The sequence below is a fragment of the Hyla sarda genome, chromosome 1 (genome assembly GCF_029499605.1).
Source record: "Hyla sarda isolate aHylSar1 chromosome 1, aHylSar1.hap1, whole genome shotgun sequence".
Classification (NCBI taxonomy): domain Eukaryota; kingdom Metazoa; phylum Chordata; class Amphibia; order Anura; family Hylidae; genus Hyla; species Hyla sarda.
The window spans coordinates 40,542,720-40,558,463 of record NC_079189.1 but is presented as its reverse complement, the minus strand read 5'-3'; the positions used below and the strand labels follow the sequence as shown (position 1 = coordinate 40,558,463).

Sequence of the window (15,744 nt, the reverse complement as noted above, 5' to 3'; positions counted from 1 at the left end):
TCCGGGCTGTCCTTCTTCTCCGGGGGTCCTCTTCTCCACTCCGGGCAGGCTCCGGCCTAGTAATGCTGCATAGACGCCGCTGCGCAGTTACGTCTGTGCGCAGCGACGCACCTGATGTCACGGACGTAGCGGCGTCTATGCAGCGTACTAGGCCGGAGCCTGCCCGGAGTGGAGAAGAGGACCCCCGGAGAAGGACAACAGCCCGGACCGGTTCACCCTCCACCCGGAATGCCGCCGGACACTACAGGAAGGATGGATGGCCCGGACCACTCCCATTACAGGTAACTTTAATTTTTTTTATTGATTTTTTTATTTATCGGAGGGTGGGGGAGGGGCCCGACCGGTATAGCGGTATGGGCAAAAATTCATACCGTGGGAGAAAAAAAAAAAAAAAAAAAAAACTGTATCCGGTTCATACCGGTATACCGCCCAGCACTAGCCAAATCCTGTACTTTGCTACAGTGAATTGAGACTCAGGAACCAGTTCTAAAATAATTGGGGGTACCATCGGACCTCCACATAAATACACTTACCCCTCTATTCCTGTGGATACAGGAAAAGTGTTCAAGGGGCATTTGAACAGGTTTGTTTAATCATTATCTGTTGCGCCCAAGCGAAACACCCGGGACAAGTCTCGACAACATATAAGGAAGTCATCTCCACGATACATAATGAAGGGAGATCTTTGTCAGGTTCACTTACATCTGAATATCTGAACATCTCTTGGAGATTGATACCCTCCGTGTTCAGGATGGTCTCCTTGGCTCCGTTTTTGTTTGTGGTTTCGTTGAGAAGACAGCGGGTTATTCCTTTGGTCTCGTGAATAACAACGTTATGTGCCAGGGTCGAGATGAGAGAGGACATATCGAAGTGAACCTTCATAAGGGGCAGCTTAAAAGTGATCTGCAAAGTAGGAGTCAGCACATTACACCACAGTAGTACAGTCAGAAAGACAACGCAACACTGACATTATAAAGGGGTTGTCTTATACAGACTACAGGCTCCACAGTGATCAGCTGATCGGCGGAGGTCTTGCACCGAGCAAACAGACGATGATGCTTATAAAGCTTAAAAACACTTAAAGGGGTACTCACCTGGAAAGCATTTTTTTAAATCAACTGGTGCCAGAAAATTAAACAGATTTTGTAAATCACTTCTATTAAAAAATCTTAATCCTTCCAGTACTTATCAGCTGCTGATATGTTCCAGATGAAGTTCTTTTCTTTTTGAATTTCCTTTTCTGTCTGACCACAGTGCTCTCTGCTGACCCCTCTGTCCATTTTAGGAACTGTCCAGATTAAGAGCAAATCCCCATAGAAAACCTATCCTGTGGATCATAACCACAGCTAATAAGTACTGGAAGGATTAAGATTTTTTTTAATAGAAGTAATTTACTAATCTGTTTAACTTTCTGGCACCAGTTAATAAAAAAAAAAATCATGCTTTCCAGTGGAGTACCCCTTTAAGGTGGTATATACACCACTCTGGCAGCCACTCTCTAACTGAGGTAAACCCTATCTAAAGAGGCTGTTGTCGCCATTTAATTGTACTTCTTATAAGGCTGTGTTCACAGGGCATTAACTGTGCAGAATGTCTGCCCAGAAAACACGGGCAGACTTTCCTGACATTTACATGTTCCGGTGGCACTAGGACCACTTGGACACGTGCCATCTTCATAGACTGCAATGCATTTCCAAGGGGAGCAGTGCTGAGCTTGTCTGTGTCCTGGCTGCAGTCTGAGATTTAGAACTCCAGCACGAGTCTGAAATCTATAAAAAAAAAAAATAAATAAATAAAATAAAATAAAAAAGGCTTGTGGCCAGGACTGGTAGGGAGACCCCTAGTGGTAATTTTTTTTTTTAAGTGGAAAATGAAATATTCATTCAAATGAAATGAAATGAAAATGAAGCATATTTTTTAATAACATGCTTCTGCATACATTACTCTATAATATATCAAGTCTTTTTGATGAAAGGATTTCGGCCATGTGCACAGTGCAGCATAATATAATCCCTTTGAAATCAATGAGATTCCGCTGCAAAAGAATTTCCGAGCGGGATATTCCCACGGAATTTAAACACCAGCTGTCATGTGGCCTCTGTTGAGTACATTTAGGCTATGTTCACTTATCGGGTCAAGGCTGATCTTTGATTGTATAAAGAACAGTGGGGGGAGGCTCCTGCTGCAGCAAGTTGACTCGCAAGCAAATTATAGTCTTCTCCGAGCAAGAAGAATAAAATCAACCAGAATTGGATCCTTTTTGGGTATTGATATTGAAGTAAACTAGACGAGAAAGAATTAAAAAACCTTTCTGATAAACTGGTGGTGATGAACAGTGTAAACTGCTACATAATAGCAGCTCCTATAGCATCAAGGCATATTTCACAAGATAGGGGATAAGTTTTATCACAGGGAGGGGGTCCAGCTGCCCCGCAATCTCCAGCTTGGCATCCCAGTAATCCGGTACAAAGTGATCTCTGCTCTGTGTCCGATTACTGTTGCCCATGGCCCAAAGGTGTGGTCGACACGCCATCTCGCTCTACGGGAGATTCGGAGGTACACGAACGCTGTATCTACAGACATGGACTGAGGGGGCGAAGTGACCACAGCTGCTCCAGAGCCTGGCACAGGTGCCTTGCCAGAGATCGCAGGGGTCCCAGAGGTCAGACCCTCCCCCCCGTGATCAGACATCTTATCTTGAGGACAGGAAGGGGACAAGAAGTCTAGTACCGAAGAATCCCTTTAAGAGGCCACATACATATGCCAAGTCCTGCTATTGGAAGGAACCGTTTTCAGTCTAGGCAATGCTCTGTGAGCTAAATACAGCAGCAGCCGCACAAATCTTGCTGCTAGTTTGAAAGTGAAAGTTAAAGTTTGAAACATAAGCCGTTTAGCTCACACAGGAATGTCTAGAGCAGGGTGCCTCCTGCTGTTGCAAAACTACAACTCCCAGCATGCCCGGACAGCCGAAGGCTGTCCGGTCATGCTGGGAGTTGTAGTTTTGCAACAGCAGGAGGTGCACTAGTTGGAAAACACTTGTCCAGGCTTTGAAAGAAGTCAAGTAAAACCACTTTATGGTGGAGTCTAAGACCCCGGACAGTCTGAGCCTACAGGCAGCGGAGAGGTGCTATCTAGGCATGTCACAGGACAATTCCAATGAGTCAGTGATGCGAAGAACCGCTCCCTTAAGCCCTGTCAACTTTCCTCCTCCTCATTCTACCATTAAAAGGGTTATCCAGGAAAAAAAACATTTTTTTTACATATCAACTGGCTCCAGAAAGTTAAACAGATTTGTAAATTACTTCAATAAAAAAAAAAATCATAATCCTTTCAGTACTTATGAGCTTCTGAAGTTGAGTTGTTGCTTTCTGTCTAAGTTCTCTCTGATGACCGCCCAGTTTAGAAGCAAACCCCCGTAGCAAACCTCTACTACTATGTGCAGTTCCCGAGACAAGCAGAGAGCACTGCTGCCAGAGAGAAAACAACAACTCAACTTCAGCAGCTGATAATTATTGAAAGGATTAAGATTTTTTTAATAGAAGTAATTTACAAATCTGTTGAACTTTCTGGAGCCGATTGATTGAGACAGAGATATATATAAATATATATATATATATATAAATATATATATATATATATATATATAAATATATATATATAAATATATATATATATATATATATATATATATATATATATATAAATATATATATATATATATATATATATATATATATAAATATATATATATATATAAATATATATATATATAAATATATAAATATATATAATATAAATTCAGCTTTGTGTCTAACGTATGAAGGACATTTCTGGAACTGTAAGTTGTTAAAGGGGTATTCCAGGAAAAAAACTATATATATATATATAGTTTTTTTCCTGGAATACCCCTTTAACAACTTACAGTTCCAGAAATGTCCTTCATACGTTAGACACAAAGCTGAATGGGATTTATGGGCTTTAAAGCAGGAACAGGATTCTACTGCAAGGCTTCACATGCCACCAACGCCGCAGGTCTGCGTGGAGTAAGGTCAAAGGTTTACCAGAGGACTACGTTTCTATGCAGGTTCATAATCTGCACTGGGACTGGGTGCACTGGAGAACCTATTATGTGTTTTCTGTCGTTTCTATAAGGGTATGTTCACACTGGTTAAGGTGTGAGCGGAATGGTCCCTTGGAAAAAAACTGTGTTTTTGAGCGGATTTTTTCTGTGTGGAAAGAGCGCGGACTGCGCGCTGAATTCCGCACTGATCGCCGTGCGGAAATTAAAGAGGATAGGACACACAGCTCCTACTCTGGACAGTTCCTAAAATGGACAGAGGTGTCAGCAGAGAGCACTGTAGTCAGACAGAAATTCAAAAAGGAAAGAACTTCCTCTGGAACATACAGCATCTTATTATTTCTAAGTTCTAAGTATTAGAAGGATTAAGATTTTAAATAGAAGTAATTTACTAATCTGCTTAACTTTCTGGCACCAGTTGCCCCTCTCACTATAGTATGGGGCGACCTCATCTTCTCGGTCTGCCCCCTGTATGTAATGGTCATGTAAATCTCCTGATGTTTCTTACCTCACACCATAAGCTGTTTTCTGTATCATAAGAATAGTCGTCTATGCTGGAGCTGAGACTCAAGACGCCATTTATCCGGTTCTCCGCCAACACCTGCTTTGTTAGGTTTGGTTGGTTACTTTTCTTTTTGGAGGATAGTAAAGAGGAGGGACTGCGATCCTCCCCATTTGGCGACAGGTCTTCACCCTCATCGGATGCCTCCGTGCCTTCTTCCTTCTGGGCAGGAGGGTTCTCCTCATCCTGCTCCTCTTCATTCTCCGACTGCTCCTCCTCTTCACTTTCATAGTCAACCTACAGAGAAATTACCATAAAGATGCTGTAACATATGGCCGACAATGCAGATCCCCTAAGACCATACATATAAACATCACTTCAAATAGGTCGCTAAGAATGCTGAGAATTGCGCTTCCCAGCGACCACTTCACTTCCTGTTTGGGGGACCACTATCTGAGTAAAAGTTCATATTGGTTCATAAAAGTTCATCACTGCTGGTCTCTGCTTTTATTTTGGTCCTCATATATGCAAAATTAAAGGGGAACTCCAGGCAGATAAAAGTATCTTTATATAGCTGCACATGCTAAAAGTTATATACCTTTGTAATGTACAAGCGTTATCTTTGTTGAGCACATACAATGTTTCATTCAGCTTTTCCTCCAGGCAGGAAGTCCAGCAGTTCTTATCACACATGATGACTGTACCAGTTTGGGAGCATTGTATATTAGAGGAGTACTGGGACGTAGGACAATATAGAATAGGGGACGAGTGTCTGATCGCAGCGGGGTCAGACCATTGGGATCCCCCGTGAACTCCTGCACAGCACCCCGGCTATCTTCATGAAAGAAGCTGCATTGACCACGGCAGGGAGCGGTAGCCAGCATGCCCCCTCCATGCATTCTATGGGAAAATCGGAGATAAAGTGTCTGTGTATCTCCAGTTCTCCCATAGAGATACATGGAGGGGGCGTATTGACCACCGCTTTGTGCGGGGATTGACATTCTCCCTGCACAGAGCAGTGACCGCTCCATGCACAAGGAGAGCTGGGCAGCAGGCAGGAGGGGGGGGGTTCCAAAAGGATAGGGAATAATTGTCCTATGCCACAGTACTCCTCTAACCCCTAGAGCAGTGGTCTCCAAACTGCGGACCTCCAGATGTTGCAAAACTACAACTCCCAGCATCCTTTGGCTGTCCGGGCATGCTGGGCGTTACAGTTTTGCAACATCAGGAGGTCAACAGGTTGCAGACCACTTCCCTAGAGCATTGTAGTGTGACCCTGCACCGAGCCTTGTATCTAAAGTCATTCAGTGTGATACTGCCCAGTGCTGTGTATGTGAGCCCATTCAGTGTGATACTGCCGGAGCAATGTATCTAAGCAGATTCAGTGTGATACTGCCCAGAGCAGTGTATCTGATTTGGCTTAGACATACAGCCCTGGGTAGTATCACATTGAATGGGCTTAGACGGCTCAGGGTAGTATCACACTGAATCTGCTTAGGCAGGAAGCCAAGTAGTTCTGATCACACATGATAATTGTCAGCACCAGTTTGAGAGCATAGTATTTAAAGTCAATAAAGTGTGATACCACTAGAACATTGTATCTAAGCATATTCAGTGTGATACTACCTAAAGCTATGTAATTGAACCGGCTTAGATATGCAGCCCTGGGTAGTATGACACTGAATTGGCTTAGATACTACCCAGAGCACTGTATCTAAGCCTATTCAGTTTTATATTACCCAGAATATTGTATCTAAGCCCATTCATTGTGATACTACCCAGAAAATTGTATCTAAGCTGATTCAGTGTGAAACTACCCAGAACATTGTATCTAAGCCCATTCAGTGTGATACTACCCAGAACATTGTATCTAAGCCCAGTGTGATACTACCCATAACATTGTATCTAAGTCCATTCAGTGTGATACTACCCAGAACATTGGATCTAAGCTCATTCAGTGTGATACTACCTAGAACATTGTATCTAAGCCCATTCAGTGTGATACTACCCTGAACATTGTATCCAAGCCCATTCAGTGTGATACTACCCAGAACATTGTATCCAAGCCCATTCAGTGTCATACTGCCCAGAACATTGTATCCAAGCCCATTCAGTGTCATACTACCCAGAACATTGTATCTAAGCCCATTCAGTGTCATACTACCCAGAACATTGTATCCAAGACCATTCAGTGTCATACTACCCAGGACATTGTATCCAAGCCCATTCAGTGTCATACTGCCCAGAACATTGTATCTAAGCCCATTCAGTGTCATACTACCCAGAACATTGTATCCAAGACCATTCAGTGTGATACTACCCAGGACATTGTATCCAAGCCCATTCAGTGTCATACTGCCCAGAACATTGTATCCAAGCCCATTCAGTGTCATACTACCCAGAACATTGTATCTAAGCCCATTCAGTGTCATACTACCCAGAACATTGTATCCAAGACCATTCAGTGTGATACTACCCAGGACATTGTATCCAAGCCCATTCAGGGTCATACTACCCAGAACATTGTATCCAAGCCCATTCAGTGTCATACTACCCAGAACGGTGTATCTGTTTTTATAACTATATTGATAGCTTGGTATAGATTATGGGGTTACATGAACATTACTTCATATGAATATATAGATTGGTTTGCACTAAACTCTTCTCTAGGGGGAAAATAATAAAGATAGTGGGGGGAGATTTATCAAAACCTGTGTAAAGGAAGAGTGGTGCAGTTGCCCACAGCAACCAATCAGATGGCTTCTTTCATTTTTCACAGGTCTCAAAATGAAAGAAGCAAGCCGATTGGTTGCCATGGGCAACTGCACCATTCTTCCTCTGCAGTTTTTTTTTTTTTTTAAATAAATCTCCCCCATTATTCTCCCCCATGCAGCTGCTCAGGCACTTGGAACATATTTAAATTTGTATTTTATTTATAACTTAAGATTTTATTTTTACAACTTTTGGTCGTATATTTCCTACAGAAAGAAAATTCTAAGTTATTTGGTATCTAACGTAAGATACTGGAACGAAAGGAGGTGGACTGTGCCTACTCTGCATGGAGACGCTCAGCAATGACACGCCCAAGCTATCAATTCAATTATAGAATGTATTTCCAGGCAGATTAACAGAGGAACAGCACAAAAGTTGCAAAGTTGTAGAAGAAAAAAGAGGATCTGACCAACAAAACAGACCTGTTCAGGAGAGAGAGAACAGCTCATCTTTAAAGGGGATAAAGAAACAGCACCACTCCTGCACTCAAGTTGTCTGTGGTATTGCAGCTCAGTTTCATTAAAGTGAAAGGAGCAGAGTTGTAATTCCCCACACAAACTGAGGGCAGGTGTGGTGCTGTTTTTGGGATGAAAGCAGCTATGGTTTTTATAATCCCGTTAGAGACCGACTTGGAAAGTCTAGTGATTAGACCAGTGTTTACCAATCAGGGTTCTCCCAGCTGTTGCAAAACTACAACTCCCAGCATGCCCGGATAGCAAAACATAAGAAGATCTCAGACACTTTACCTCCTCCTCTTGCTTTTTTTTCCGTTTTGCATCTGTAGCATCTGCATCACCCTCGTCGGCTTCTGCATCTACAATTTCTTGTTCTTCAGGCTCCTCTTCTTGGCCTTCCTAATAAACACACGAGTATAGGCTTTCTATTATTGAATAAAGTCACATATTTTGGGGGATCTTGTTTTTCAACTACACTAGTGTTATCCAACCAGGGTGCCTCCAGCTGTTGCAAAACTACAACTCCCTGCATGCCTGGACAGCCTTTGGCTGTCCGGGCATGCTGGGAGTTGTAGTTTTGCAACAGCTGGAGGCACCCTGGTTGGGGAACCCTGAACTACATGATAGAGGAGAAGAGTTTGATGCTCACTGTTGAGTCCTAGGTGACAAGCAAGTCACAGAGCTGAAATTTTGGGCTTGTTCAGATCCGGTAAATATGTGAAGATACAGGCATGTACACAGGGGCATAAGTGACATGGAGGAACTCAACACATCTCGTAAATATATACGGTATTTAGGAGGTGCTGCGCATTTCAGGCTCTGGGACAGACTTAAGATTTTAGCCATATTTTATTTAAATAATTCATTTTTTTATTTAATAAATTAGTTATTTTATTTATTATTTTAACACAAAACTACATTTTCAAGCAAAATTGCAGGAATGCACCCATGATTAACCCTTTAATGACCCAACTAGTTTTTTTTTTTTTTTTAGTTTACAACGTGCACTTGGTATAAATCACATTTTAAAGGAGTACTCCAGGATATGAACACTTATCCTAAGGATAGGTCATAAGTTTCAGATCACGAAGTGGGTCGTCCGGCCACTGGGGCCCCCCGCAATCTCCCGTACGGGGCCGCGGTAGTCAGCGGCAATGGGGCGTGTCCGACAGTCGTGCGGCGGCTGACAAACCACCCAAATACATCTCTATGGGAAAGCCGGAGCGCTGCATTTCGCAGTTTCTGGCTCTGTCATAGAGATGTTTTGGGGGGGGCATATCGCCCATCACTTCATACGGTAGTCGAAACACATTATTTCAGCATAGTGCTGGGGGCCCCATACGGGAGATCAGCAGGGGGGGGGGGGGGGGGGGCCTCAGTGATCTGAAACTTATCCCCTATCCTTAGTATAGGGTATAAGTTTTCATATCTCGGAGAACTCCTTTAACTTCATTCTGCAGGTTGGTACAATTTATATTAATAGCACAAAAAAAGAAGAAAGTCGAGTACAGCTACTACAGAAATCCTCTAGTTAGAGCTTCTTACAAGTTTTTAACGTATTAGATAACAGTCTTGTGGCAGACATGAAACGGCTGTCAGCTCTTGGCGGTGCACAAGCATAAACAGCATAAAAGAGCAGTCAGCCGGCAGACACAAAACAGCCGTCGCTTTTTTTGCACACCCTTGTCCTTTTTTTATACATACGCTCCCTGTTTTTGGAATACACAGCGAGGATTGGTAAGTGCCACAATTTCTTTTACTTTATTCGTACAATTGTAAAATTATATACAGTTAATTAACATTTTACTACTTGTGTAGAAGTAAAAAAAATTTTTTTTTTGGGGTGCACCATATTTGTTCATGGACAGAGTTGTATGTGGGCTTGCTTTACGTGGTGAGTTCACTGTTTCATTTATCATTTCAGGGTACATGCAAATTTTTTGATGCCTTTTTATTACACATCTTTTGGTAGACTAGTTGTCAAAAAAAACAAAATTTTTTTATTTTTTTTGTCACGGTGTGGAAAAAAAAAGCTAGAAAATAATAAAATGATCAATTTTTGGTTCAGGTTATTATGGATGGGGTGTACCATTTATTAATTAGGTATAGTTATGTTTTATTTTTAAACTTTTGCCATGTCAAAGTTTTGGTCAGTGGGTGTCCGAATGTTCAGATCCCGACTAATTGTAAATAAGCATATAGAAAAGCCGGGCTGACTGCGACAATCCCATAGACATACACTAAGTTAGTTAGGGGGATAAGATGTCTAGGGGTGGAGTACCCCTTTAAGGAGGCTGTGATCAGATCTAGTTATACCCCCAAACAAGTAATCTCACCTTATTGAGAGCGGAACAAGAGTGGTGGACACATACTAGCTGAAAAGCCACAGGAGGCCGACCATAGATTTACAGTATAAACATTAGCCCTAGAATGAGACTGTAAAACCCCAAACCACATGCAATGTGATAGGACATGACTGCAGGTATCTCAGTAAGATGCAAAGGTCAATGAAATAACATGAGGGAAGTTAATATATCCTGATAATATATCAGGGCAGCTCCAGATAAGAGGCTGGAGATATCTGGAGGAAGTTTATGTAACAATGGCTGCCTCTGACCTTACTGCTGGCCCCAACTGTAACTACCTTGTATTTGCCCCAGTGAGAAGGAGAAGTACGACTGAGGAGTTTAAGGCCTTAATATCTTGTCAATAAGACTAAAACCAAAAGGGGTGAGGATGCTGGGACATTTAAAGAACAGACCAGTTTTGGTCCTAGCTGTGGTTGCTTTCCAGAAAAATGGATGCAACTTTGTCAGACCAACCTCCTACAATGTAATAGAACCTGTCCCCTCTCCAGACCAACCTCCTACAATGTAATAGAACCTGTGCGCTCTCCAGACCAACCTCCTACAATGTAATAGAACCTGTCCGCTCCCCAGACCAACCTCCTACAATGTAATAGAACCTGTCCGCTCTCCAGACCAACCTCCTACAATGTAATAGAACCTGTCCGCTCTCCAGACCAACCTCCTACAATGTAATAGAACCTGTTCGCTCTCCAGACCAACCTCCTACAATGTAATAGAACCTGTCCCCTCTCCAGACCAACCTTCTACAATGTAATAGAACCTGTCCCCTCTCCAGACCAACCCCCTACAATGTAATAGAACCTGTCCGCTCTCCAGACCAGCCTCCTACAATGTTATAGAACCTGTCCGCTCTCCAGACCAACCTCCTACAATGTAATAGAACCTGTCCCCTCTCCAGACCAACCTCCTACAATGTAATAGAACCTGTGCGCTCTCCAGACCAACCCCCTACAATGTAATAGAACCTGTCCGCTCTCCAGACCAACCCCCTACAATGTAATAGAACCTGTCCGCTCTCCAGACCAGCCTCCTACAATGTAATAGAACCTGTCCGCTCCCCAGACCAACCTCCTACAATGTAATAGAACCTGTCCCCTCTCCAGACCAACCTCCTACAATGTAATAGAACCTGTGCGCTCTCCAGACCAACCCCCTACAATGTAATAGAACCTGTCCCCTCTCTAGACCAACCTCCTACAATGTAATAGAACCTGTCCGCTCTCCAGACCAACCCCCTACAATGTAATAGAACCTGTCCGCTCTCCAGACCAACCTCCTACAATGTAATAGAACCTGTCCCCTCTCCAGACCAACCTCCTACAATGTAATAGAACCTGTCCGCTCTCCAGACCAACCCCCTACAATGTAATAGAACCTGTCCGCTCTCCAGACCAACCTCCTACAATGTAATAGAACCTGTCCCCTCTCCAGACCAACCTCCTACAATGTAATAGAACCTGTCCGCTCTCCAGACCAACCTCCTACAATGTAATAGAACCTGTCCCCTCTCCAGACCAACCTCCTACAATGTAATAGAACCTGTCCCCTCTCCAGACCAACCTCCTACAATGTAATAGAACCTGTCCGCTCTCCAGACCAACCCCCTACAATGTAATAGAACCTGTCCGCTCTCCAGACCAACCTCCTACAATGTAATAGAACCTGTCCGCTCTCCAGACCAACCCCCTACAATGTAATAGAACCTGTCCGCTCCCCAGACCAACCTCCTACAATGTACATGTAATAGAACCTGTCCGCTCCCCAGACCAACCTCCTACAATGTAATAGAACCTGTCCGCTCTCCAGACCAACCCCCTACAATGTAATAGAACCTGTGCGCTACCCAGACCAACCTCCTACAATGTAATAGAACCTGTCCGCTCCCCAGACCAACCTCCTACAATGTAATAGAACCTGTCCGCTCTCCAGACCAACCTTCTACAATGTAATAGAACCTGTCCGCTCCCCAGACCAACCTCCTACAATGTACATGTAATAGAACCTGTCCGCTCCCCAGACCAACCTCCTACAATGTAATAGAACCTGTCCGCTCCCCAGACCAACCTCCTACAATGTAATAGAACCTGTCCGCTCTCCAGACCAACCCCCTACAATGTAATAGAACCTGTGCGCTCTCCAGACCAACCCCCTACAATGTAATAGAACCTGTCCGCTCTCCAGACCAACCCCCTACAATGTAATAGAACCTGTCCGCTCTCCAGACCAACCTTCTACAATGTAATAGAACCTGTCCGCTCTCCAGACCAACCTCCTACAATGTAATAGAACCTGTCCACTCCCCCAGACCAACCCCCTACAATGTAATAGAACCTGTCCGCTCCCCAGACCAACCTCCTACAATGTAATAGAACCTGTGCGCTCTCCAGACCAACCCCCTACAATGTAATAGAACCTGTGCGCTCTCCAGACCAACCCCCTACAATGTAATAGAACCTGTCCGCTCTCCAGACCAACCTCCTACAATGTAATAGAACCTGTCCGCTCTCCAGACCAACCCCCTACAATGTAATAGAACCTGTCCGCTCTCCAGACCAACCCCCTACAATGTAATAGAACCTGTCCGCTCTCCAGACCAACCCCCTACAATGTAATAGAACCTGTCCGCTCTCCAGACCAACCCCCTACAATGTAATAGAACCTGTCCGCTCTCCAGACCAACCCCCTACAATGTAATAGAACCTGTCTGCTCTCCAGACCAACCTCCTACAATGTAATAGAACCTGTCAGCTCCCCCAGACCAACCTCCTACAATGTAATAGAACCTGTCCCCTCTCCAGACCAACCTCCTACAATGTAATAGAACCTGTGCGCTCTCCAGACCAACCCCCTACAATGTAATAGAACCTGTCCCCTCTCCAGACCAACCTCCTACAATGTAATAGAACCTGTCCGCTCTCCAGACCAACCCCCTACAATGTAATAGAACCTGTCCGCTCTCCAGACCAACCTCCTACAATGTAATAGAACCTGTCCCCTCTCCAGACCAACCTCCTACAATGTAATAGAACCTGTCCGCTCTCCAGACCAACCCCCTACAATGTAATAGAACCTGTCCGCTCTCCAGACCAACCTCCTACAATGTAATAGAACCTGTCCGCTCTCCAGACCAACCTCCTACAATGTAATAGAACCTGTCCCCTCTCCAGACCAACCTCCTACAATGTAATAGAACCTGTCCGCTCTCCAGACCAACCTCCTACAATGTAATAGAACCTGTCCCCTCTCCAGACCAACCTCCTACAATGTAATAGAACCTGTCCCCTCTCCAGACCAACCTCCTACAATGTAATAGAACCTGTCCGCTCTCCAGACCAACCCCCTACAATGTAATAGAACCTGTCCGCTCTCCAGACCAACCTCCTACAATGTAATAGAACCTGTCCGCTCTCCAGACCAACCCCCTACAATGTAATAGAACCTGTCCGCTCCCCAGACCAACCTCCTACAATGTACATGTAATAGAACCTGTCCGCTCCCCAGACCAACCTCCTACAATGTAATAGAACCTGTCCGCTCTCCAGACCAACCCCCTACAATGTAATAGAACCTGTGCGCTACCCAGACCAACCTCCTACAATGTAATAGAACCTGTCCGCTCCCCAGACCAACCTCCTACAATGTAATAGAACCTGTCCGCTCTCCAGACCAACCTTCTACAATGTAATAGAACCTGTCCGCTCCCCAGACCAACCTCCTACAATGTACATGTAATAGAACCTGTCCGCTCCCCAGACCAACCTCCTACAATGTAATAGAACCTGTCCGCTCCCCAGACCAACCTCCTACAATGTAATAGAACCTGTCCGCTCTCCAGACCAACCCCCTACAATGTAATAGAACCTGTGCGCTCTCCAGACCAACCCCCTACAATGTAATAGAACCTGTCCGCTCTCCAGACCAACCCCCTACAATGTAATAGAACCTGTCCGCTCTCCAGACCAACCTTCTACAATGTAATAGAACCTGTCCGCTCTCCAGACCAACCTCCTACAATGTAATAGAACCTGTCCACTCCCCCAGACCAACCCCCTACAATGTAATAGAACCTGTCCGCTCCCCAGACCAACCTCCTACAATGTAATAGAACCTGTGCGCTCTCCAGACCAACCCCCTACAATGTAATAGAACCTGTGCGCTCTCCAGACCAACCCCCTACAATGTAATAGAACCTGTCCGCTCTCCAGACCAACCTCCTACAATGTAATAGAACCTGTCCGCTCTCCAGACCAACCCCCTACAATGTAATAGAACCTGTCCGCTCTCCAGACCAACCCCCTACAATGTAATAGAACCTGTCCGCTCTCCAGACCAACCCCCTACAATGTAATAGAACCTGTCCGCTCTCCAGACCAACCCCCTACAATGTAATAGAACCTGTCCGCTCTCCAGACCAACCCCCTACAATGTAATAGAACCTGTCTGCTCTCCAGACCAACCTCCTACAATGTAATAGAACCTGTCAGCTCCCCCAGACCAACCTCCTACAATGTAATAGAACCTGTCCCCTCTCCAGACCAACCTCCTACAATGTAATAGAACCTGTCCCCTCTCCAGACCAACCTCCTACAATGTAATAGAACCTGTCCGCTCTCCAGACCAACCCCCTACAATGTAATAGAACCTGTCCGCTCTCCAGACCAACCCCCTACAATGTAATAGAACCTGTCCGCTCCCCAGACCAACCTCCTACAATGTACATGTAATAGAACCTGTCCGCTCCCCAGACCAACCTCCTACAATGTACATGTAATAGAACCTGTCCGCTCCCCAGACCAACCTCCTACAATGTAATAGAACCTGTCCGCTCTCCAGACCAACCCCCTACAATGTAATAGAACCTGTGCGCTCTCCAGACCAACCCCCTACAATGTAATAGAACCTGTCCGCTCTCCAGACCAACCTCCTACAATGTAATAGAACCTGTCCGCTCCCCAGACCAACCCCCTACAATGTAATAGAACCTGTCCGCTCTCCAGACCAACCTCCTACAATGTAATAGAACCTGTCCGCTCTCCAGACCAACCTCCTACAATGTAATAGAACCTGTCCGCTCTCCAGACCAACCTCCTACAATGTAATAGAACCTGTCCGCTCCCCCAGACCAACCTCCTACAATGTAATAGAACCTGTCCGCTCGCCAGACCAACCTCCTACAATGTAGTAGAATCTGTCCGCTCTCCAGACCAACCTCCTACAATGTAATAGAACCTGTCCGCTACCCAGACCAACCTCCTACAATGTAATAGAACCTGTCCGCTCTTCAGACCAACCCCCTGCAATGTAATAGAACCTGTCCGCTCCCCCAGACCAACCTCCGACAATGTAATAGAACCTGTACCCTCTCCAGACCAACCTCTTACAATGTAATAGAACCTGTCCACTCCCCCAGACCAACCTCCTACAATGTAATAGAACCTGTCCGCTCTCCAGACCAACCTCCTACAATGTAATAGAACCTGTCCGCTCTCCAGACCAACCTCCTACAATGTAATAGAACCTGTCCGCTCTCCAGACCAACCTCCTACAATGTAATAGAACCTGTCCGCT

General features: G+C 44.8%; 1 protein-coding gene across 2 annotated transcripts in view; it reads right to left on the bottom strand.

Moving 5' to 3' along the window:
• The window catches only part of POLR1A (RNA polymerase I subunit A), a 137,936-nt gene that overhangs the window by 23,777 nt on the left and 98,415 nt on the right, over positions 1–15,744 (bottom strand). For both annotated transcript variants that reach the window (XM_056554407.1, XM_056554421.1), the window contains 3 exons: positions 8,099–8,206; positions 4,587–4,877; positions 703–903 (listed from right to left, as the gene is read on the bottom strand). In XM_056554407.1, the coding sequence (XP_056410382.1) occupies positions 703–903; positions 4,587–4,877; positions 8,099–8,206 (600 nt within the window). The remainder of the gene's footprint in view (positions 1–702; positions 904–4,586; positions 4,878–8,098; positions 8,207–15,744) is intronic.